This window comes from Ceratocystis lukuohia, assembly GCF_044167205.1.
Source record: "Ceratocystis lukuohia strain C4212 chromosome Unknown Supercontig3_pilon, whole genome shotgun sequence".
Classification (NCBI taxonomy): domain Eukaryota; kingdom Fungi; phylum Ascomycota; class Sordariomycetes; order Microascales; family Ceratocystidaceae; genus Ceratocystis; species Ceratocystis lukuohia.
The window spans coordinates 2,723,009-2,743,919 of record NW_027263522.1 but is presented as its reverse complement, the minus strand read 5'-3'; the positions used below and the strand labels follow the sequence as shown (position 1 = coordinate 2,743,919).

At 48.3% G+C, this 20,911-nt stretch overlaps 6 protein-coding genes across 6 annotated transcripts; 4 read left to right on the top strand and 2 right to left on the bottom strand.

The window, feature by feature from the left end:
- Positions 1–1,403: 1,403 nt before the first annotated feature.
- HOO65_030691 (Dolichyl-diphosphooligosaccharide--protein glycosyltransferase subunit 1B) lies at positions 1,404–3,049 on the top strand (the record flags this gene model as incomplete). The annotated part of the gene is made up of 3 exons (XM_071002114.1): positions 1,404–1,759; positions 1,848–2,681; positions 2,758–3,049. 3 exons carry the CDS (start codon positions 1,404–1,406, stop codon positions 3,047–3,049), a joined length of 1,482 nt encoding a protein of 493 aa, XP_070860370.1.
- A 654-nt stretch (positions 3,050–3,703) lies between these two features.
- HOO65_030690 (signal peptide protein) lies at positions 3,704–4,788 on the bottom strand (the record flags this gene model as incomplete). The annotated part of the gene is made up of 4 exons (XM_071002289.1): positions 3,704–3,754; positions 4,014–4,142; positions 4,224–4,552; positions 4,650–4,788. The coding sequence occupies 4 exons, from the start codon at positions 4,786–4,788 to the stop codon at positions 3,704–3,706; spliced, it is 648 nt and encodes a 215-aa protein (XP_070860369.1).
- A 1,545-nt stretch (positions 4,789–6,333) lies between these two features.
- Positions 6,334–6,648, top strand: HOO65_030689 (uncharacterized protein; the record flags this gene model as incomplete). Its single annotated transcript, XM_071000474.1, has 1 exon — positions 6,334–6,648. One exon carries the CDS (start codon positions 6,334–6,336, stop codon positions 6,646–6,648), a length of 315 nt encoding a protein of 104 aa, XP_070860368.1.
- Positions 6,649–7,413: 765 nt separating this feature from the next.
- HOO65_030688 (Sphingolipid long chain base-responsive protein LSP1) lies at positions 7,414–8,548 on the top strand (the record flags this gene model as incomplete). The annotated part of the gene is made up of 3 exons (XM_071002275.1): positions 7,414–7,424; positions 7,513–8,032; positions 8,114–8,548. The coding sequence occupies 3 exons, from the start codon at positions 7,414–7,416 to the stop codon at positions 8,546–8,548; spliced, it is 966 nt and encodes a 321-aa protein (XP_070860367.1).
- A 676-nt stretch (positions 8,549–9,224) lies between these two features.
- On the bottom strand, positions 9,225–10,444 carry HOO65_030687 (uncharacterized protein; the record flags this gene model as incomplete). Its single annotated transcript, XM_071002246.1, has 2 exons — positions 9,225–9,801; positions 9,858–10,444. The coding sequence occupies 2 exons, from the start codon at positions 10,442–10,444 to the stop codon at positions 9,225–9,227; spliced, it is 1,164 nt and encodes a 387-aa protein (XP_070860366.1).
- A 5,985-nt stretch (positions 10,445–16,429) lies between these two features.
- Positions 16,430–20,561, top strand: HOO65_030686 (WW domain-containing protein; the record flags this gene model as incomplete). The annotated part of the gene is made up of 3 exons (XM_071001785.1): positions 16,430–19,179; positions 19,267–19,955; positions 20,071–20,561. 3 exons carry the CDS (start codon positions 16,430–16,432, stop codon positions 20,559–20,561), a joined length of 3,930 nt encoding a protein of 1,309 aa, XP_070860365.1.
- Between the last annotated feature and the right edge of the window lie 350 nt (positions 20,562–20,911).

Below are 20,911 nucleotides of genomic sequence, written 5' to 3'. Positions count from 1 at the left end.
CTATAGCTCCATGCCATGACACCCCAGGAATTTAATGGCTAAGAGGCGTAGGATTGTGGACGGTGAAGAGCCTCTGGAAAACCACGAGACCCTCGAACGGACCAGAGAAGAAATAAACGTGAAAGATATAGCGTGGGTCAAGGGTCCATGCTCCAGATAAGGTGGGGGGAGGGAGAGGGGGAGCTTGGTAGTAGCCCCTTCCATAGATTTGGAAAGCCGTGCTTCGACTTTCCTCAATGGTGTTCAATAATTGTTGGGCTATGAGCCGTGCAGGTGTTTGATAACGGCTTAAACTTGCCGATATATCTATATCCTGCGGCTCATCAGATTTGACCTGGGAACTTGCCCTAGTCCATCCTAGTTCACCCCAGCCCAGCCAAACTTGCACAGCAGGGCCTGGGGAAACAGAAAAAAAAGGCTGGCGGAAGGAACACCCTAGCGATAAGCAAGATGGGACTCTCCCATTGTGGTACCTCCGATGCTGCGAGATTGCCTGCAAGTAGACGGCTTTCTGATGCTATCTAGGAAGGGATGGGGGAGAGGCTTGAGGATAAAGTAAATGTTCTATTTGCTAGCATGCATGGGTCTAAATCAAGTTGCTCATCCTGGAAAAAGATGCTTGACTGGATTTGGAGGCATAGGAAGGAAACGGGGTAAAGGAAGCCACAGGGAGAGCAGGGAACAGGCTCCTGGAGGAAGCTCTTGCTTGGGGAAGCCACAGAGATATTGTGGCGCTCGTGGCGCTTGTAAAACATACCTTCAGGCTTGATCAATACCTTGGGATTAAAAGTGACCATTGTTTCTTAACTTTTTGAGAATGAAGGATTTTGAGTAAGTGAACGACCTAGCAGTGAATAGGAATTGAGGAAATGTGTAGAAGAGAAGAAGAGAAAAAGATGGAAAGAGAACGAGGCAGGCATAAGCAAATAAATATATCAAGTGCTGACGCTTTTTAACGTGTCGGTTATCGCCATACATGCCATAACTTAAGACAAATTGCCTCGTGATACATGGCATGGTGGCGCCACACTAAGCCCCTAAGACCCTCTGAACTGTGGCTGAAAGGTACGTAGCTCTCTATTCAGCCCCCTGCCCAGTATAATTTGTTATCGCCTTATCCTTGGATCCAGCAACGTATGCCATTTTCTAGAGCTCTAGAATGCGACTGTTGAAGCTTAAGACTCGTCATCACTTTCTTAGACGTTGGCTTTGTGATTTTTATTTTGCTCCTAATTTTTTGTCAAGACAGGGTTTTGACGGATTCCACAATCGCCGCTCTCCAATTGAGCCTTGAGTCTTGATCCGAATTGTATTTTCTGCCTCAACAAGCACCGCATACAAAATACACACACGCCCATACACCCTCCGCCACAGCTCCAAGGTACATACATATTGGCATAATCATGAGGTTGCTAGCTCTCTACTCAACTTTCGTTAGCCTTCTGGCCACTGCTGCCACTGCATCGGCGAATGGAGAGACTATCGACTCAAGAACTGCCGTGCAGCAACCTGTTGGTTTTACGCCTCCGGCCGTTTTCAAGAACAACAATCTCGTGCGTATTGTCTCGCTAGAGCGAAACTACGCTCGCGAGACGGTCAATATCCAAGTCCAAAATATCGCCAAGGAGCCTCAGGACGAATACTTCCTGGCCTTTGACTCGGCTGAGTTCCTTCGCATTGGAGGGTTTGAGGTCAAAAACAAGAGAGACTCTGAAGCTGGCGATTTTGTCATTGCTCCTGTGGAATACCAAGCAACCAAGTAAGTTAGCCATATTGCCCTGTTCGATTAGCGCACGGCCGACGTGTAGAAAGAGCCAACATTTAACAGTGACTTGCTTTCCTCTTAGCCCCATCCAGTACTACCAAATCAAGTTCCCGACCCCTCTGGCCGCTGGCAGCCAGATCACTCTGGGTATTAGCTTCAACATTCTCAAGGCATTCAAGCCTCTCCCTGCTTCGATTGAACAAGATGACCGCCAGTTCCTCAAGTTTGACTTTTCCGCCTATGCCCTGTCGCCCTACGATACTACCAAGCAGAGAACTGAAATCAAGTTCCCCTCCTCGAAGGTTCCTAACTATACCAAGATTGAGGGCCTGACTGAACTCAAGGGCCCTAAGCTTACCTATGGCCCCTTTGAATCTGTGGCTGCCGGTACTTCGTACCCAGCTAGCGCGCGTTACGACTTTACGAAACCCGTGCTACACGTTGAGACCCTGACTCGTGATGTCGAGGTTAGCCACTGGGGTGGGAACATCGCCTTTGAGGAGAACTACGACCTGTACCACCGTGGCGCCAACCTGTCGAGTTTGTTTAACCGTGTCAAGTGGGCACAGGCTCAATACATGCGGCCCGAGACTTATGCTGCCAAGGAGCTGACCTTCAGCCTACCCGTGGGCAGTCTTAACCCATACTACACTGACGTTATCGGCAATGTCTCCACCTCACACTTCCGTTCTAACAACCGCGAGGCTCTTCTCCAGGTGAAGCCTCGCTACCCTCTTTTCGGTGGTTGGAAGTACCCCTTCACTGTGGGCTGGAACTCGGATGCGAGTAGTTTCCTTCGCACCACCGCTGATGGAGGCTATGTGCTCAACATCCCTCTATTCGAAGGCCCCAAGCAGCCTGAGGGTGTGGAGTACAGTTATGTGAACGTCCAGGTTCTTCTGCCGGAAGGAGCTGAGTAAGTCTAGCCTTTTTCTTTTTTCCCTAAGGACCAAGGACAAGTTAAGAACTGACAAGCTTATTTAATATTGTAGAAATGTTCGCTACTATACCACTTTGCCTAAGTCGGATATCGTTGAGTCGTCTGTGACCAAGGTCAAGACCTATCTCGACACAGTGGGCCGCACTGCTGTCATCATCAAGGCCGAAAACGTGGTAGATGATTTCCGGGATCGCCAGTTGATTATCGCCTATGACTACCCGACAACCGCCGCGCTGCGCAAGCCCGCTGTAATCTTTGCCAGCGCGGTTAGTGTGTTCATCATGACTTACTTGTTGGCGTCAATCGACCTCAGCTTTTCCAGAACATCGTCGAGAAGGTTGTAAAAATTTGTTACGGTAGAGGTTGAGTTATGAGAAGGATAGAGCTACTCATCTACTCATTTACAAAGAGAAGGTGGCGGAGATACATGTATGTTAATATCAGGCCAGGTGACCTTTTATTATCCAAATCTCGTAAAACAGAGGCCAATTATATTTACTCATTTTATTCTATATGCCATTTATTTATACATGACCAAAGTTTATTAGTTGATAGAACGGGCTTCTAAATTAGACGGCAAGACCTCACTAGACGCCACATGTCTGTCATAGGAGCTTTCTTTTCTAACTTTCCTTCTGCCAATGTTTATACACCATGAGACACCCAGAAAGCTTGATAGTACTGTGGAATAGCATCACGAACACCAGACGCCGCTAAAAGGCCTTGTGGGGAGTCTAAGCGGCATTTCTAGGAAGCCGACGCTTTCCACCGATTTGCTGGTAGTAATGGGTTTAGTGAAGCAGAGCTTCGAGGCTGGCATCATTGACGGTTTGGTTTTAGGCCAACGACCTTGGTAGAGTCTTTTCTAATGACATGCTCTTTCAAACTGCGGACATATAAGCCTAGACTTGTTTCCTATTTCACTTCAGAACATCATGTATTTCATGGATTTAGACGTTAAACTAATTATTCACATGGTGAGATCGAAATGAAAAGCGTCACAACACTCGGTTGGTATCATTCCGGACTCCGTATTGAGTAGTAGAACACTGTATAGGGTCTAGTATATGTGTATCAAGCTAAACGCGTGCTTTTATCCTAGGAATTTTTTATTCATGTGCTATGAAGCATGCAGCATTTACAACAGCGCTAGACCATACATGAAAGCGCCTACGAGGAAATGAAGGTGAATTACAGTACAACCAATAGCCCAACAATGAAAAACAAAACTGGCCCCGAGAAAGGCCAATAAGGATTTTGGAGGTGTTGCGATGACACAGCCGCGCTTTTGGCTGATGAATTTCGCACCGGGGATGCTTCGTGCACAACTGCAGTGTATACTTCACCAAAACCAAAGTCTGTGCTATTGAAACATATAGACTCGTTAGAGGCAGGAATACGGGAGTCATCGGGCTCAACGAAGGTGATATCGGAGCACTAAGAAAATGCCAAGCAGAAGTCAGTAAGTTGGCCGAGTGCGGGCGAGTAGTAGGGGGCTGTATCATAAAACAAACTTACAGCAAACAAAGAGGCCCCGTGTGTTGCCAGTTCGACAATTTGCAACGAAGCATTCATACCAGCCGTGACACCTAAAGATGCCGGGACCTGCACGTTTGGGAGGCACATGGTGCCTGGGAAAGGGCCATTAGATGGACCCTGTAGCTCAAATGGCATTACGAGCTGGTTGGTGAAGTTCATGGGCCCGCCATCTGGACCGTCGCTGTCTAGACCAATGTTGACATACAGCATGGCCGATGCATGTCCTGAGAACCAACCAGGCTGAAAGGCGATACTTCCGCCATTGACGGACCAGTATGTCCGGTTGCGAGAAAGTGGGATGCCACCGCCTGTTAATATAAAGGGGATGAGAGGGGCGGTGTTAGTTAAGCATTATCGTTGATGGGCTCTGGGATAGGATAAGGGGGGGGAAACGAAGACGCGTACATGGATAGGTCCATTGCATTCCAAAGGGGAAAGTATCGTTGGTTATGAAGCTGTTTCCTCGCGAGCCTGGATAGGTGAGAAGAATATGGGCTGAAGCCACAGAGGCCGTCAGGAGAGATGTTACGAGGGAAGGCCACATGGTTGTCGTAGCTGGCTATGCTAGATTCTGGATGTGTAAAAGAGGCGTTGAATGGGATATCGTCTTGTTGTAAGGGACTCTCTCATACCACATATAAGTTCAGATGTGCATGCGAGAGAAAAAGAAGGAAAAAAAGCAAGTGGACTGTCAGTGGAAGCATGTCTACGAATGTACATATGTGTGCATGTATGAACTCAAGTATTACCCCTCCATCATACTCCTGGCCAATGATTCCTGCTCAAAGCAGGACCAGAGTCGCAGTAAGGCAAGCAATGCTTTGATTAGACTGAAGTGAACAACACAGATGACTTGGAAGAGCGGTTACATGCTCAGTCCAAGGTAGGCTTCGGTTCAGAGGGGCCGGGGAGGATCACGCCAAGACTGGACATGGACGCTGGTTCTTCATAACCAGGGCTGACATGGGCAGTACAACCGAACCACCCATGTCTTTTTCTGTTTTCACGTGTTGCATTTCCTTCTGCCACTGCTGCCATACGCTATTTATGTAGCCATGATTCACGGCGACTTTTGATACCTGCATTGCTATTTATAGCATGCTGCAAGTGATAGTATAGCCAAGATGAGGCCAAGGAGAAAACCGATCCTGGGAAATCACGGCGCTTAAATCTGGCCAACGACGAGCCGTCATTAGAAGGTTCCGGCAGGGCGGGAAGCGAGCTTTATTGTGTTGGAATTTATGGAAAGCCAGAGGTTTTCTGGGATTATGATGAAGAAAAAAAATTGCCGGATGGCGTAACTATTAAGTGGAAGGAGGTTGGTAGCTCTGATCGAGCTTTATCGCCTATGTCACAACTTAGAACATGATATGTAAGCACAACCCTATAATATAGTTTTGTTTAGGGTTGATGTCATCACGTGTCACGTCTTGCCTGGCTCGGCTCCTTCCCGCTCGAGCTAGTGTCATGTTCGACACTTATGTCTCGTCTCCAGACCTTTGGACGTCTCGTTTTTCAGACGCTTTCAGCCTAATCTTACACAAGGCTTAAGTCCACTATAGAGCTACGTTATTGTCGCTAGCTGACTAGTCTTACGTGGTGCACAGCTTGACAGGCCAACTCTTAGTGCTTCCTTTAGCTTTGCGTAGCTGTCTCCTAGCGTTGAAGAAACGTGTTTTGACTGGGAGGCCATCGAGAGCTGACGAGGCCTTTCGTAAATCCGAGTACTGAAAACAGTGTAGTTGCGGGGTGGCCACGTAATAAAGGGAGGAAAGCATGGACGAGAGCTGAGGAGCATGAATACACTGGAGTCTGAGCTTGCGTTGTTTATTTGCACAATGACGATGTTGATGCAACGCATGAAGTGATGGGCTATTGTACGGTAGGTTATATCTATATAAAGTGGTGTATGCCCGGACGGCAATAACGTCGCCATACTCATTTGTCTAGACAACCAACCAACAAAGTCCTTGGTCAATTTGCCTTTCCTTCATTTCATTCTTAGTGAGCTTCAGCCACGATTGATCGCCTCTTCTTTGCCCTCACGAGTCTTAATACATTACAACTTTACACCATCTCAATCTTCAAAATGGTCTTCGGTCTCGGCCACCATCACCACAACGACAAGAAGGAGGAGGGTCACCACCACGGCAATCACGGTGGCCCTCCCCCTCAGGGCGGCCAGGGCGGACCTCCCAGCCATGGCGGCTTCGGAGGTCCCCAGGGCCAGCAGAACTTCGGTGGCCCTCACGGCAACCAAGGAGGTGGCCCTCATGGCAACCAAGGAGGCGGCCCTCACGGCAACCAAGGAGGTGGTCCTCCCCAAGGAAACCAAGGACAACATGGAAACCACCATGGAGGTGGTGGCCCCGGCGGCCCGGGTGGACCTGGAGGTCGGCACTAGAAGATAAGATGCCTGGACTGAACTTGCTTATTTTTCTGGAGCTAAGCCTGCGAGGCAGGGAGATAGAACGATAATAGACTCGCGATCGCTGTAAAAATCAACACTTTTGTGTAGAAACTGATGTGTATTATACCGCACTGCACAGTAAGGAGCACCCATAGCCATAGGATTGACTCCATTTGCGTTCTAGCCCTCAGGTCTCATGTCCCGGTGGCGACGATGCTTGTCCTCAGCTCCACAGAAAATGGTCAAATGGAGTCCAAGCACTAACACCAAAATAACTAATGAGGGGAAAATCCCGTGACGTCAGATGGCAACTTTTGTCTTGATAGCTTCTTAGCATCAGCCATCAGCACGACTCCAAGATGGGAGATTTGGTGATAACGCTGGCCGCTAACCCTCAAGACGGAAAAGCTTGCTATAAACATGGCATCCTAGGAAGGTACTAATGCGTACCTGCCCTGCCACATTCAACCGGATTCGACAATCGCCGCACCGCACCTTCTTCAGTAGCGGGTGTATTATGGCCGTACAAAAGGCGTCGCTTTCCGCTCTATTTGGCGAAGGCGCCATGATAATTTTTCTTCTAAATTTTCTCTCCTCTATATTCTGCCCGTGCCATATCATATTGGTTTCGTAACGTTATCTGGCTTACTATTACCAGTTATTTTTGACATCTTGGATATCTCATAACCCGCTTTTCCTATCGCTATTGCTTACCTCCGAGTGTTTTTTTTTTCCGTATCATAATCTAAAATCGCCATCATGCCTTTGATGTACGTATCTGCCTTTCTCTCCCCTTTGTCAGCTTTTGTTTTCGTATCCATTCTGTCAACAATTGACTGTCTTATGCTTTGTCTCTAGGAACCGCACCCTTTCGATCCGGGGCAACAAGCCCAACAACAACCATCGCAGCAAAGGCTTTTCGTTCAACCGCTTCGGTGGCGGCAGCAACAGCAGCCATAAGGACAACACTCGCCGTCTCTACCAGCTGATCAAGAGCGAGAACAACCTAGTTCAGGCCCATGAGACCGCTGCGCGCGAGAGATCTATCATTGCCACACAGCTAAGCGAGTGGGGTGAGCAGACAGGCGATGATGCCGTGAGCGATCTATCGGACAAGATTGGTGTTGTGCTGTCGGAAATGGCCGACCAGGAAGACAACTATGCCCGCCACCTCGAGTCTGTTCGGGGCCGTCTCAAGGTGATTCGCAACACAGAGCGCAGTGTTGCTCCTGCCCGCGAAAATAAGGTCAAGATTATGGACGAGATCCAGCGCCTCAAAATGAAGGATCCCGAAAATCAGCGTCTGGCGGTACTGGAACAGGAGCTTGTGCGCTCCGAGGCTGAAAACCTGGTCGCTGATGCTCAGCTAACCAACATTGTAAGTAGTTGCAGACGTAGGACTATACCTGCCAGGCCATGAGGCTAACCTCAACCTTTTCTCTTTTTCCCAACCTTGCAGACCCGCCAAAAGATGAAGGAGGCGTACAACGACGAGTTTGCCGCCATTATCGAACGTGCTGAAAAACAGCTTATCCTTGCCAAGCATGGTCGTCGCCTGCTTGCCCTGCTTGACGATACCCCTACTGTGCCTGGCGTTGGTCGTCCTGCCTACGAACATGCTCTCCAGGCCCGCCAGGTGCTAAATGATGCTGAAGATGACCTCCGTGAATGGGCCCCAGAGGCATACGATGACTACAGTCTTGAGGGCAGCGACCGTATCGAAGAGGAGGAGGAGGAGGAGTTTGAGCAAGAGACATCAGTTACTCTCACTACTGAGCCCATGGCCGGAAGCAGCAGCGCTGCCGATGCTGTGCCTCGTTCCACCAAGAAGAATAAGAAGAAGGCTAGCAAGACCACAGAGACCACTCTCCATGTTGTGGAACAAACTGTCTAAGCAGCAGAGGCTTGGCCGGTGTAATAATGTCTCTCAATGGGCCCGGTCTAATTCCTCTTTGTGCCTGGTGCTGTTTGTGGGTGTGTACGTCAGGCTAGTCTGGCGCAGACGGCGATTTTGCGATGACTATTTAATATTTCTGGATAATTCTTTTTCGTCTTGTTTTTTTGCAGGTAAATCTGCTGAACACGACGATGGATGGATATTGACTGAGGAAGAAACAGTACCAAGTAATGATAATACTTTAAAGGACAAACAGCAGACGTTGGCTGTTGATGGGCGGAGATAGTTTTTATACTTTACAAGGGTTGTTCAAGTTCTGCGCACAAACATTCAAGATTGGTGATAGTCACTTGTAGATAGATAACCAGCTACACATGTTGCTGTCACCTGTGATGGAACGGGCCTTAGTTTGGTTTAATTAGTGAATTTTTTTTTATTTTCTCCTTTTTCCTCCCGTTTTTTTTGTATTTGTTAATGCTACAATGAGTTATGACAAAGATAGTTGAGGTGGCTAAAATTTTTTAAAAAAAAAAGAAAAAAGAAACAAAAACATCCGAGCAAATCAACCATGGATAGTAGTAAATAAATGAAAGACTAAAACAGCAAATGCGATGCAAGTGAAAAGATGAGGCGAGGCTGGTGCGTGAAGGCCATCGGGCCACTGACTAACTGACTATTTCTCGTTCTTGATAGTCAAGGGAAGCTCAATAATCATCAAATCTTTGTCAGGACAGATACGGGTTTGGATGTTTTCGCCAGTCACTATACCGCGTGAACTCGACCAAAAAGTATTTCCTAACTCAAATGTCGACATATCAATGGTGCGTTTGAAAACTTCGGTTTTTATTTCTCTTGAGAGAACGGTGCCAAGATCAGCAGGATACTTTTGGGCATTCAGCGAAGTGGAGAGCTCGAGGCTCCGGGTCTCAGGTTGCCACATAACAGAGAATTTATCCCGAGGCCCGAAGACGGGGACAACGATAGTAATCTTGCGTTCGGATCGCAGGACATCGATTGGGAAAAGAGCCTCAATCGGAGAAGAGGAAGATGAGGGGGAAGACGGGATATCTTGGGATATAGACATGTTATGGAGATGGCTAGAGAGGGCCGCAAGCCTGGGAGGGCCAGGAGGACCAGGAGGGCCAGGGGGACCGGGAGGACCGGGGGGGCCAGGAGGGCCAGGAGGACCGCGATGACGAGAAAGACGGGGCCAGGGGGGGAAATGAGGGGGAGTACCGAAGTGACGGGGCCTGCCATGAGGTCCATCAGAATCTCCAGAGAGTTTATCCCAGAAATTGTCAGGCACATGCCTGCCGGGACTGTGATGGTGGGGGGATGACGTCGGCCATAGCCGCCCGCATGGTGATGCTTACTGAAATGGCCACCCCGCCCGCCAAAGCGACCTCCCCATCCACCCATGTGATCTTCATGCCTGTTAGGACTATGGCCGCTACGCCTAGCAAAAAAGCGGCCGCGATCTTTAAAGGAATTATGGCGGCCGTGGCGAAGGCGGTAAGGGCTAGGACCATCCTGCTCGGGGTCTGCCTTTTCATCAGCGTCGTTTTTGCCCTCCATCTCAGTAGGTTGAAGGTCTAGACCGGCGCTGTTGGCCTTAGGAGCACAGATCACATCTGACTGACTATCGTCAGAGAAGGGGCCAGAGAAGTCCTCTGCATCATAAGTAAAGTCGGCGTAGAAGTCCTCGTAGGGAGATCCGTTGCCATCATCATCGGGGTCATATCGAGCGTAATACCCGGGGGGATGATGATGGTGGCGATGGCGTTTTTCGTAGTGATACGGTTTACCATCTTTCTCAGTGTGAGCTGGAGTAACACTTTTAGAAGTTTCAGTCCTGTTAGCAGGTGGGATAGAAAGAGAAGCAAGCTCCGTCATTGTGGTGTTGGAGAAACTTGTATGGAAAGGAATGGGCTGTTGTGTGTAGGGCGATGGAGGAGGTTAAAAGAGGTAATGGGTTGGGAGAAGCGGGTAGAGACATTGAGAAGAGGGGGGCCAACCAGAGTTTTATATGTGCGCTTCTAGCATGATTATTGATAGCAAAATGGAAGCGCAGCCTACCCGAGTCTGGTGAGACAGACAAGCAGCCTGCTTGGCTATAGAGGTGATGCTGAGGAGGGACACCACCCCACTGTTCACTGACATAAGACTAGGCAGCCGTAAGGCTAGTAGGCATCAAGTAGTCAAATATGAGGCTGAGAGAAAACTACTAGGTAGCAACAAGGCTGAAGACCAAGAGGCAGCCCAACTTGTTTTTTAGTCCTGTAACTCTTTTTTCCTCTTCACTAGATAAGGGCATAACAAAGGCCTCAGCCGGGGTGGATGAATGCGCGTCCATTGGGACTTTTGAATTTGTTGACGTCATTTTTGTCTCGTCCCTCACAAAGCGGCCACGCGTCTTTTCACTTCAAAGGTTCATTGTTTATTTCCACTCGCGAATGTTGCAAAAGCAAATAGTATGATAGTTTACATATCCCAGGCCTGCTGCCTCGAACTTTTACATCATGAAGCTTTGTAGGTGCGTAGTGTGGCGCAACCTAGCTCCCGGAACGCCACATGTGGATTAAAATCAGCCACGACCCTAGCTTTCGCGTTCTTAGGTTACACAATGTATGTGTTACCGTCCTGCGCATTGTACTAGGTCTCATCATATAAAATATGGAGGTATATACATGCCATGTATGTACCATGTGCATGTAATACTATCGTATTACTATTTGTCGCCGTGGAAACTCGCAAGTATGAGTAATTCCAGAAACCTATTTGTGCAAAAGATGACTCAGGACATAGCTAGCTAGTCACATGGACCACAACGACATATATTTTAGGGCTTCGTGCATCACAAACCTTTTCCGTAGATTTGAACCAGCTGAACGAAAGAGATATCTCCCAGTCCAATACACAGTATCTTAGTGCCTGCAAGTCTCCATCTTATCTTTGAAACTCCAAATAGCTTCTCCAACCACAGTTTACTGACTCCCATCCGGTATCATCTCAATCACAAAAGCAGGCCAGCGAAAAATGTACGCCAACAGGCTTCTGACACAGCTTGTATTTCATCACTATGCTCCGCAGTTCTATTCTTCTGTGGCCCGTGAAAATCTATCGACGCTAAGCTTCTATGGCGTCGAAAATGCTATCCGAAGCTACTCCACGTCTCAACCAAAGAATGACGAAAGTCTAAAGAATGCAAAAACAAAAAAAAAGAATTCTAAGCCAGCCAAGACAAAATCCATGTACCCCGACCTGCATGGCGAAGTGGAAGTCCAGCTCCGAGGGTCGGGGCTATCTTTCAAGTTCTACGAGAAGCCAAAAGAACAGCCCATCAATGCCTATACAACCAGTATCATGGGCAAGTTTTTGTGCCATAATAGTGGGTGCGAGGCTGGCGGATGGGCTAGTAAAAAGATTGCTGTAACAATACAGCTCTATCAACACAACAGATATAACGCCATTGTATACCATCAGCGATGCAAGGAGTGTAACCACCTTAGCAGGCCCAAGCTTGACTCCTCCTACGCTGAGCGGGTGGCCTATCGCTTGAAAAAATGGAATAACATAGCTCAGCCAAAGGCAGACTACACTTATAAAGACTCTGATCCCCATCTAGACGAGTTTTGCGAAGCTTGCAAAGTCGGTGTCTGCCCTATGAGCAGAATCTAGACATGAAAGCAACCGCCCGTTAATAATTAATAAAACCATTCTTTCAAATAAGCATTTAAATTAATTCCGTAGTTCATAGTGTTTATGAACCTTTATACATACATCACTTAACATTACGTCGAATCCAAAGTAAGTTGTGTATATATTCATGTGCCACTCTCCTAATAGCCTCTTCATTTCTTAGTGTTCTCTCCTAGATCTAGCACGATTTCTCAGAATGAAACATTAATTGATGGATATTTGAAGACCCCAGATGTCTGGAAGAGTAATGACGAAACGCTGAATGTATCAACGTCTACTAGAATTACCAAGGCTACAAAATAGGTTTGCCTGAACATAACACCGATGTTGAGCTTCTGCTAGAATGGCGGAGATCAAATGGTCCCGGATTGATTACCCTCTGCAAGTGCGATCCTGGAGTTTTGACGAGAGAATCACGGCTGCCCTTGAGCAAACTACGTAAGACTACTCATGCTTGCTTGCAGCATATTGTATTGCATCCTATTTTTCATGTATGTCTGCAACAATACGACAGTGTATCTCGGTTGGGAGAAACTTGCTAATACCAGGCGGCCAGATGCTCTTAAATTCCGAGCGTCTCCTGTGGCTTTCTCTGAGAGCTGGGAGGCTAGTCATCAGTTCCTCTATGTCTTAAGGGTGGATTTCTTAGCGGGGCTTGTATAGTCCCATGCAGGCCCAAGCTGTTGTTTCTTCTGGGTAAACACGACACTATGGCGTAGTAAGCTAGTAGTATCAGTTGTCCACTGCTCCTCTATTCAGACGCGGCCAGGCCAGATATCTCTGGTGTCCCCGGGAGCCGCAACTCGTCTTGATGCCTCAGAAGCACCAACCGCCCCTGAATTTGCCGCTTCCATCCATCTTCCTAGAGCTATGTGCCCTCTTTTAGGGTAACTTTGTTTTCAACAATTGTCTCTCCTGACTCTGTTCTGCCGCCCACGTCTTCCAATCCGTCATAGTCCACGGCGAGTGCTATTAGCAGGGCCCTCTCAATTTCTGCCTGTCGTCTCTTGACGCCTTTCTCCTCACTAAACCACGGTTGGGGCAGCATGGCAGCCCTCTCATGAGTTGGCCTCAGCCATAGCTTTTGCGCACCTGGATTGCATTTCACCCCTCAAAGTATGCGTTAGCTAACCAACATGTCGAGTACATGGCATTCTTTACTTTCTCATTCTCTAGGATTGGGGTATAGCTCTTTTGTTTGTTCGTTTGCTCTATCTAGCATGTACTTACTAGGTTTTCCAAAGTAGTACGACAACATGTTTTAGACGGGAGAAGCTTGAATGGCGTTGTCTTCTGACGCCACTTGTAGGTAAGAAGTAATTGTGGATGCACCTCGACTTCAAGGACCTCCTATAGCTTTCAAAAGTCCAAGCTTTCCACTACACGACTTTTCCGCTATCAGTGTGTGGCTACTTTGTTTGCTGGTTATATTTAATCTCCACTTACTAGTTACTCGCTATTGCATCATTTTACGTCTGCCCACCTACATGCTCACCGGTTGAAAAAGGGCTCGTCGAGGGAGTTGAACTTGAACTTGATCCGGTTCAACGTCTATGGGAATCCCAGAGATTAAACGACGCTAGACTGGCTGCTGGACAGAATTGGAACTCTGTAAAGCTGCCCGCCAGGTTGGCAAGAGAGGCACGTATGCTTCCAGGAAATCTTGACATTGGTCTCCATCCTAGTCGTTTCAGAACAGAAGAAAAATAAAAGGAAAGGAAAGGGCAGAATATGTACCCGCGAATAATCTCTAAGCAAACCCGGGCGCCTCACATCTCTCCGTGATAGCCCGTCCCGTCCCCTGTTATGTGTTTACTCAACACGCCCTCCATTTCAGGTCGAGCTTCACTGCTAGGCACTTGCAAGAGTCACCTTCTCTATGAAGCTTCATAGCGTTGCACATCCATTCACAGGGATTGCTAAGGTCCCTCGGTTTGCCACAGTTCCGCACTTGGCACTTTGTCTCCGTGTCCTGATGGTTGAGCTGGGCGTGGTACCGCTCAAGGTCGCCATGTCTGGGGCGTGCTGCCAAAGCTCTAGAGACGGAGCCTTGTTGCAGTCCTTCCACCCAGTCACCTTGAGTGGCTTTGAGAGTCCCACCGTCACTGCCAGGTGATCGGTCTTTGGACAGTTCGCTCTGACCTAGTCTTTGAAATCGGCCCTGAACCCGTCATTCCAGCATCCCACTACCATCATCTCAAGAACCAGCAAATCCGCGCCCTTCTAACCCTCTTTAGCTGGCTAGCCTACTGTCTCAAGACTTCACAGTGCCCAAGAACGTCGAGGCTTGAACTTGAACTTATTCACCGTCTAAGGGAATCACTGAGACTCAACGACGCCGGATCGGTTACCGATCAGGGCTGACTCTGCACATGGCTGACCACGTATGCTTCCAAGCAAGCGTCTATCATGCACAAAAAATCCGAGCCTTTTTTTTGTTTATAATATCCAGTAAGACCGATTTTTCTCAACATACGACCACAGCCTGTGGAAAATACGGGGTCCCGTCTGCTCCCCCCTAGTCAAGCCACAGAGCGCCGAACCAGTAGTATGGTGGGTGACCACATGCGAATCCTCGGTGTTGTATGTTGAACGCAGTTTCCTTTTTTTTTTAGTATTCCTCCTCTGTATCTAGCCAAAGTGAATCCAGATATGTCGTTATCTTCTCTATTTTTCCTAACCACACCGCAGTTTTGGCTACCGTTACATCAACATATTTTTAATGGATCTCACGTTGGCTCAAAGAAACCGAGCATCCCGGACGGCCATTCCTTGTCATCTACGCCTTCAATATTTTCTAGAGCAAGAGTTAGATCCCAGCTCTATATTTGGCTTGTCAAAGAACCCAGGCTTCTGTAGCTTGCTGTAGGCAGCGCAATAGACAATAAATCAGGCCTATAATGCTAATGATCAAAATTTGTCATCATGTTCAAGAGGCGCTCACTCAGAATAACCCATAAACTTTCTACTCTTTTACCACTATTTAAATGTGTAGAACACCGTTGTCCTTGTTTTTTATGGCTCTCCCTTCACCTCATCTTCACTACGCGCCCAGTTTTATGCTGAAAATTAAGCGCCCAGTAAAAGTAGGCCTGAGCCAATCAACTGTCTCGATTAAGCAGCCGCTATACTGATGTGGGGTCCAACGTCCAACCCTTGGAATTACTAGCTCAGCCAAGAAATAGAAAGCTGTCATAGCTCTCAAATGGCTCTTGCCAGTTGTACGCACATCTTCAGCAGGAAGCTTGTTCTCATTTCGATAATAGACCAACTTCAATGAAACAAGCCAATAGGCAACTGTTGTCACTCTAGCTCCTTCCTACCTTACAAATCGAGGCCCAGTTTTATTCGTCCCAGTGTAACAGCTTGGAGGCCTGTTTTATCGTTGTTTCCCATAACCTATTGGCAATAGTATCTGTCTTATACATGCATAGCTGCATAGTTGCATAGCTGCATAGCTCTCGTATGTGAAAGTAAAACTTTTCTTTTGCTCGCTGTCGTCTCTGGTTGCGCCAGTCTGCCCCGAGGCCGCCTATCAACCCTGGCATGACCAAAAAAGAGCAAGGGCAAGCAAGCTTCCCCTCACCCCGTTTCCAATAGACGAAACAAAGACAGGACAGGACGTTGGTCTGTACCCGTTCACACCCCCACCCACCCATTGATATCGCTTCATTGACTCCAGTCATCCCAATAACCCCTCTCAAAGCCCACTTTAGGAGCTCATGCCCAGGCCTGTACGCGCCGGGCCTTACCTTCATCTATTTTACCATCTCTTTTCACATGGTCTCCTGACCAAGGCTCGTGGTTCTGGCCCTTATTTTACCTTCTCTGTGAGACTTTGCCGTAGCCAATCTTATCTACTTCGTAGCTTGCCAACGCTTCATTCATTCTCTCGTTCTTTATCCCTTTTTCTTCTTGCCTGTTGATATCCGCAGCTTAAGACTTCCTCACTGCTCGTCGCAGCCCAATATCTGCCATATTCTATTGTTTCTGCCATTTTGGGTCCCTGCATCGCATTGCTTTGTACTGTTGTTGCTTTGCGTGGTCTAAATTTGCGGCCATCTTTGACGACCTCTTTGTGCTTCTTAGACGTCACGACGTTTTCCCCACCAAAGCCATCTTATCTTCTCTTTGCTTTCTGCTCGCTCCCCTTGGACTTGTGACCATACATCTATCGCCATGGAACGCAGCAGGGACCTTCCTGATGAAGAGCTCTTCCTTAATCGCCCCAAAAACAATCACACCCCCGACGATGATAGCCCAATTATCGAGCCACTCCGCATCCAGAAGCCCCAGAGTCCCAAGCCTGCTGGTCAGGACCGCTACAAGTATCCCACGCCTCCGGCTTCCATCTCAACTCCGCCGGCTCCGTTCTCTAGTTCATCCAAGCCAAGCTTCCCTCTCCCTCCCGGTGCGCTGAGCTCCGCCAACATAATTTCTCTTCCCTATCCGGATGAAGAAGATCCAGCTCCTTCCAGAGTCCAGCCTTCTCCCATTCAGACGTCTGTTGCTTCGAGCTGCTACAATCACAACGATACGTCGCCCCGCCTTCATAGCCCGTCTGAATATCGGGGTCCTGGTTTAGCGCAACGGAGGGGAGCTGCACCTAAGCCTCTTTCAGGCCCTTCAAGCCCTATCTATGCGGGAGATGAGCCGCATATCAGGCCTCTAACTGCCTCAACCAATCAAAGCCAACCTACCGAACGGCCCTTAGCAGCATCAGCCACCGGGTATCCTAACGTAAACAAAAAGCCATTCTATCCCGAGCCTGCTCTACTGAGCAGCGGAACACCCTCCTCTTCAGCGGCTTTTACTAGCAGCTCACTCAGTAATCTTACACTCCCAAACCTGACGGGTGATTCTGGAGGTGTCAACCGCTTCGCGTCAACTGCTAGCATCTCAACTATTAAGGCAAGCAGGGGTTCTCCTCCTCCTCCTGAGACACCAGTTATTGAGCCTGGTGCAATTTCTGGTGGGGGCATCGAAGGCCACTACGCTATTAGCGGTATTCCTGGTGCCACCGCTTTGAATTCACTACAAACCCATTCTGTACAAAGTGCTGCCGCTTCCCAAAGACTGGCTCAATACGGTGCTGCCCCACAACAGCCATCCGCATTAAGGCCCTGGACTCCAACAGAGATCCCTGGTGCAGGCCCCCATGGCCCACCAACGGTGTATCAGGGCTCTACCCCTGTCGCCAGTTCATCACACACATCTTCCGCTGCCCCTAGTAAGCCGCTAGTTGTCTCTCAAGAGTCTTCCAATCTCCAAGTCAGTGTTCTAGAGCAAGATTTCCAGCGCCTCAGCACGAAGACCCCGCCTCCGGCTTACTCTCCTCTGAACGCCGCCGGAGCTCGCTCGAAATACCCAAAAGAGAAGCAACAGAGGCCTAATAGTACTACTACTGCTGATGCGAATAATTCCTCTGGCTCAGCATCTTCATCTGCTATTACTGCTGCTACGACAAGCCACTCACAGGCGTCAATAGTTGCCCCCAAGCCCATTCCAGCCCAAGCTACAGCCCAAGCTGGGCTGTTCATCTCCACTCGGCTAGATGGGAACCAGCCACAAAGCCAAGAGTCACAACCTCTAACCAATCAGCATGCCGTTTCTCAGCATCATCAAGATGGAAACCAGCAATTTCAGCATCAACAGCAGCAGCAGCAGCAACAGCAACAGCAACAGCAACAGCAACAGCAACAGCAACAGCAACAGCAACAGCAACAGCAACAGCAACAGCAACAGCAGCAACCCTATTCAAAAGCCCAGTTGACTGCCGCCGCCGCTGCTGCTGCTGCTGCTTCTAGCTCGGTTGGCCTCTCTAACCATCCAGCTTTTGCCAATGATGCCACCAATAACACTGGTACACCACTACCTGTAGTCTCGTCACCACCCCCCCTCCCTGAAGGTTGGATTGCCCATTTAGACCAAAATTCGGGCCAATATTACTACATTCATCTAACTACCCAGTCAACCCAATGGGAGTTCCCCAAAGGCCCAAACCCTATCAGTCATGAAGTGGCGCCCCTATCTCCAACGGCATCTACTTATGGAAATCCATTTGCCTCTCCTCTCTTAACTGGAAAACAGTCGATAGCCTCGCCAATGTTCCCCCCGCAGACTCCTGTATATGCCGAGAGTATCATGAGCGTTGCGCACTCAACAGCTCCCAGCACCGCAGGGTTTTCTGGGCCTCCGCCTAGCTCGGGTGTTGATATGTACAAGGTCCAGCCTACCAATGGTGTCTACTTTGGTCCTTATCTGCGGTATACTAATATGGACATTGAAAAGGGCATCTGGTATGGTAGTATTCTTATTGTGACAGACTCGCCCCAGCCACCCACCATACACGTACATCTAAGCATGGATTTGTCTCCGAACCCCCGCCAACTAATGCCTCAAGTTATTTCCCAACACCAAAAATGGAAATTCTACAAGTATGAGGTCAACTTATCCATGGGAGATAATGGCACAGAACGATGGACGTATGCTATTACGTCGCACATGGGATGTACAAGATATGAGTTTGTGGTTGCAGGCAAAACCCAGGTTAACTGGCGGTTCATTGCCCATTCAGGCAATGATTTTTCACCATCCACATCCCAAAACGAGCGCTCTAAACTTGGGGGCGTTGGATTCATGTGGAAAGACGTTCTGCAACGAAACATTGACTGTGGTGGCTACCACGTCCAGCTGGGATTGGGTGCTCAAATATACGGCGATCGGCTCTGGAAGGAGATTCCAGTATTAAAGCAATGGCTTTCTATAAGTGGAAAGGATAACCGCAAGACCGCTCAGTGGACAGCCCGCCATGAAGAAGACGTTTCGCATGCATACTTCCACTACTATACCAGCCATTTTGACCAGCCGTATTTGAGGGAGGCTTTTGCTCAAATCCCACACGTCCTACAACTGGATGATCATGACATGTGAGTGATTAATTGATATCTTTGTTTGAAAACATGGCGGCGGGGGTAAGAAAAAATTCAGGTTACTAACATGTCTTAACCCTTCAGCTTCGATGGTTATGGGTCATATCCTGACTACATGCATAACTCGGCCATCTTCCAGAACATTGGTCGCGTGGCTCTTGACATGTACCTGCTTTTCCAGCATCACACTTCTCTCGAAATCCTGCGTAATGTGAGCAACGACTTTGATCTTTTCAGCATTACTGGACAGGGATGGCATTTTATCAAGTACCTTGGCCCCTCAATGGCGGTTGTAGGTACTGATTGTCGCTCAGAACGGACCATGGCCCATGTCATGGCTGGTCCAACATATCAGGGCCTTTTCCCTAAGATTGCTAGTCTTCCATCCACGATTCAGCACTGTGTTTTTATGATATCTGTGCCTCTGATTTACCCCCGTCTGGAGGCTGTGGAAAGTCTGGCTGGTGCTGTGGCGACGGGAAAGAAGGCAGTCAATACGACATACAATATCTTGGGTAAAGTCACTAGCTCCGTTGCTGGTGTTGTTGGCGGCAAGGAGGTTGTGGCTCATGGCTTTTCGCACGTTAAGAAAGCTGTTGGAAAGCAGGGTTTCATGGGCGGCGTTCTCAACCAATTTGGCGACTTGGACATGGCTGAAATGCTCAAAGACTTGTGGACTCATGACTCCAAGGATCTGGAGAGGACCTATCTGATCCGTACTTTGCAAGGAATCGCACAGCAAAAGGGCCTTCGCATGACCTTTTTATCAGGAGGTATGCTTTATCCTACTTTTAGCTCTTTCCCTCCCATTCTCTTGTTCTCTTCTTTCTCCTTCTTTTTTGCCTCCAACACAAAGGTCTATTTCACTAACAATGCTCGCAATTCTAGATGTCAACTGCTGCGGGGCCGGTCTAGTTCATGACCCATCTCGACCCCGTGATCATAAGACTATGTACCAAATCATCACGTCGCCTATTGTGGCCCAGCCCCAGGGGCAATACGCTCTAAAGATGTTGCATAACAGCAAGGCGCTGTATGTGCCACAGAACGGACAAAAGTCGATGCATGAAGTGTCTGATACCAAGGAAGATATGATGGAGATCTTCCACACGGATGCTAGCGGCAATCAGCGTGAGCTAAAGCGTCTTATGGGTCGCAGGAACTACATCTCAGTGACATCGATGGACTCGGAGTATGTTGACCACATACAGAAACAGCAGCAAGTTCAGATGCAAATGGGATTTATCCAGCCACTGGCGACCGGACCTGGGTCGAAGTTGACATTGCAGGTAGACTTTGTGGTACAAGGCGATGGAGCGTTTACAACCCCAACTAAATATGGGCCGGTATATCTGCCCCATTTGGAGCTAGGCTGCTAGGATAAGTGGCAAACAAACCAGCCTGTTGGCTAATGATCGTTTAGCCGGCTATTCGATAGTATTCAGTGCCACTTTTGTTGAGTTATAAACCATGGTGTTGCAGAAGAAGAAACGAATAATTATGACTAAAGTTTCCTGGGTATGCAGCTGGATTGCTATCTTTGATATTTTTTTTTTGGTGGGGTGGGCTTTTTTTATGTTGATTTAGTAGTTGCCTATGCATGTGCTGTTTGTCTCCACTTTGGCCTAGCTTTGTTTTTGTTTTTTAGTTTCCGTTTCCGTTTGCGCTTTTCCGATTCTTGTCTCCACTTCTGTCTCCACTTCCTCCTTTCACATTGATATTTACTACC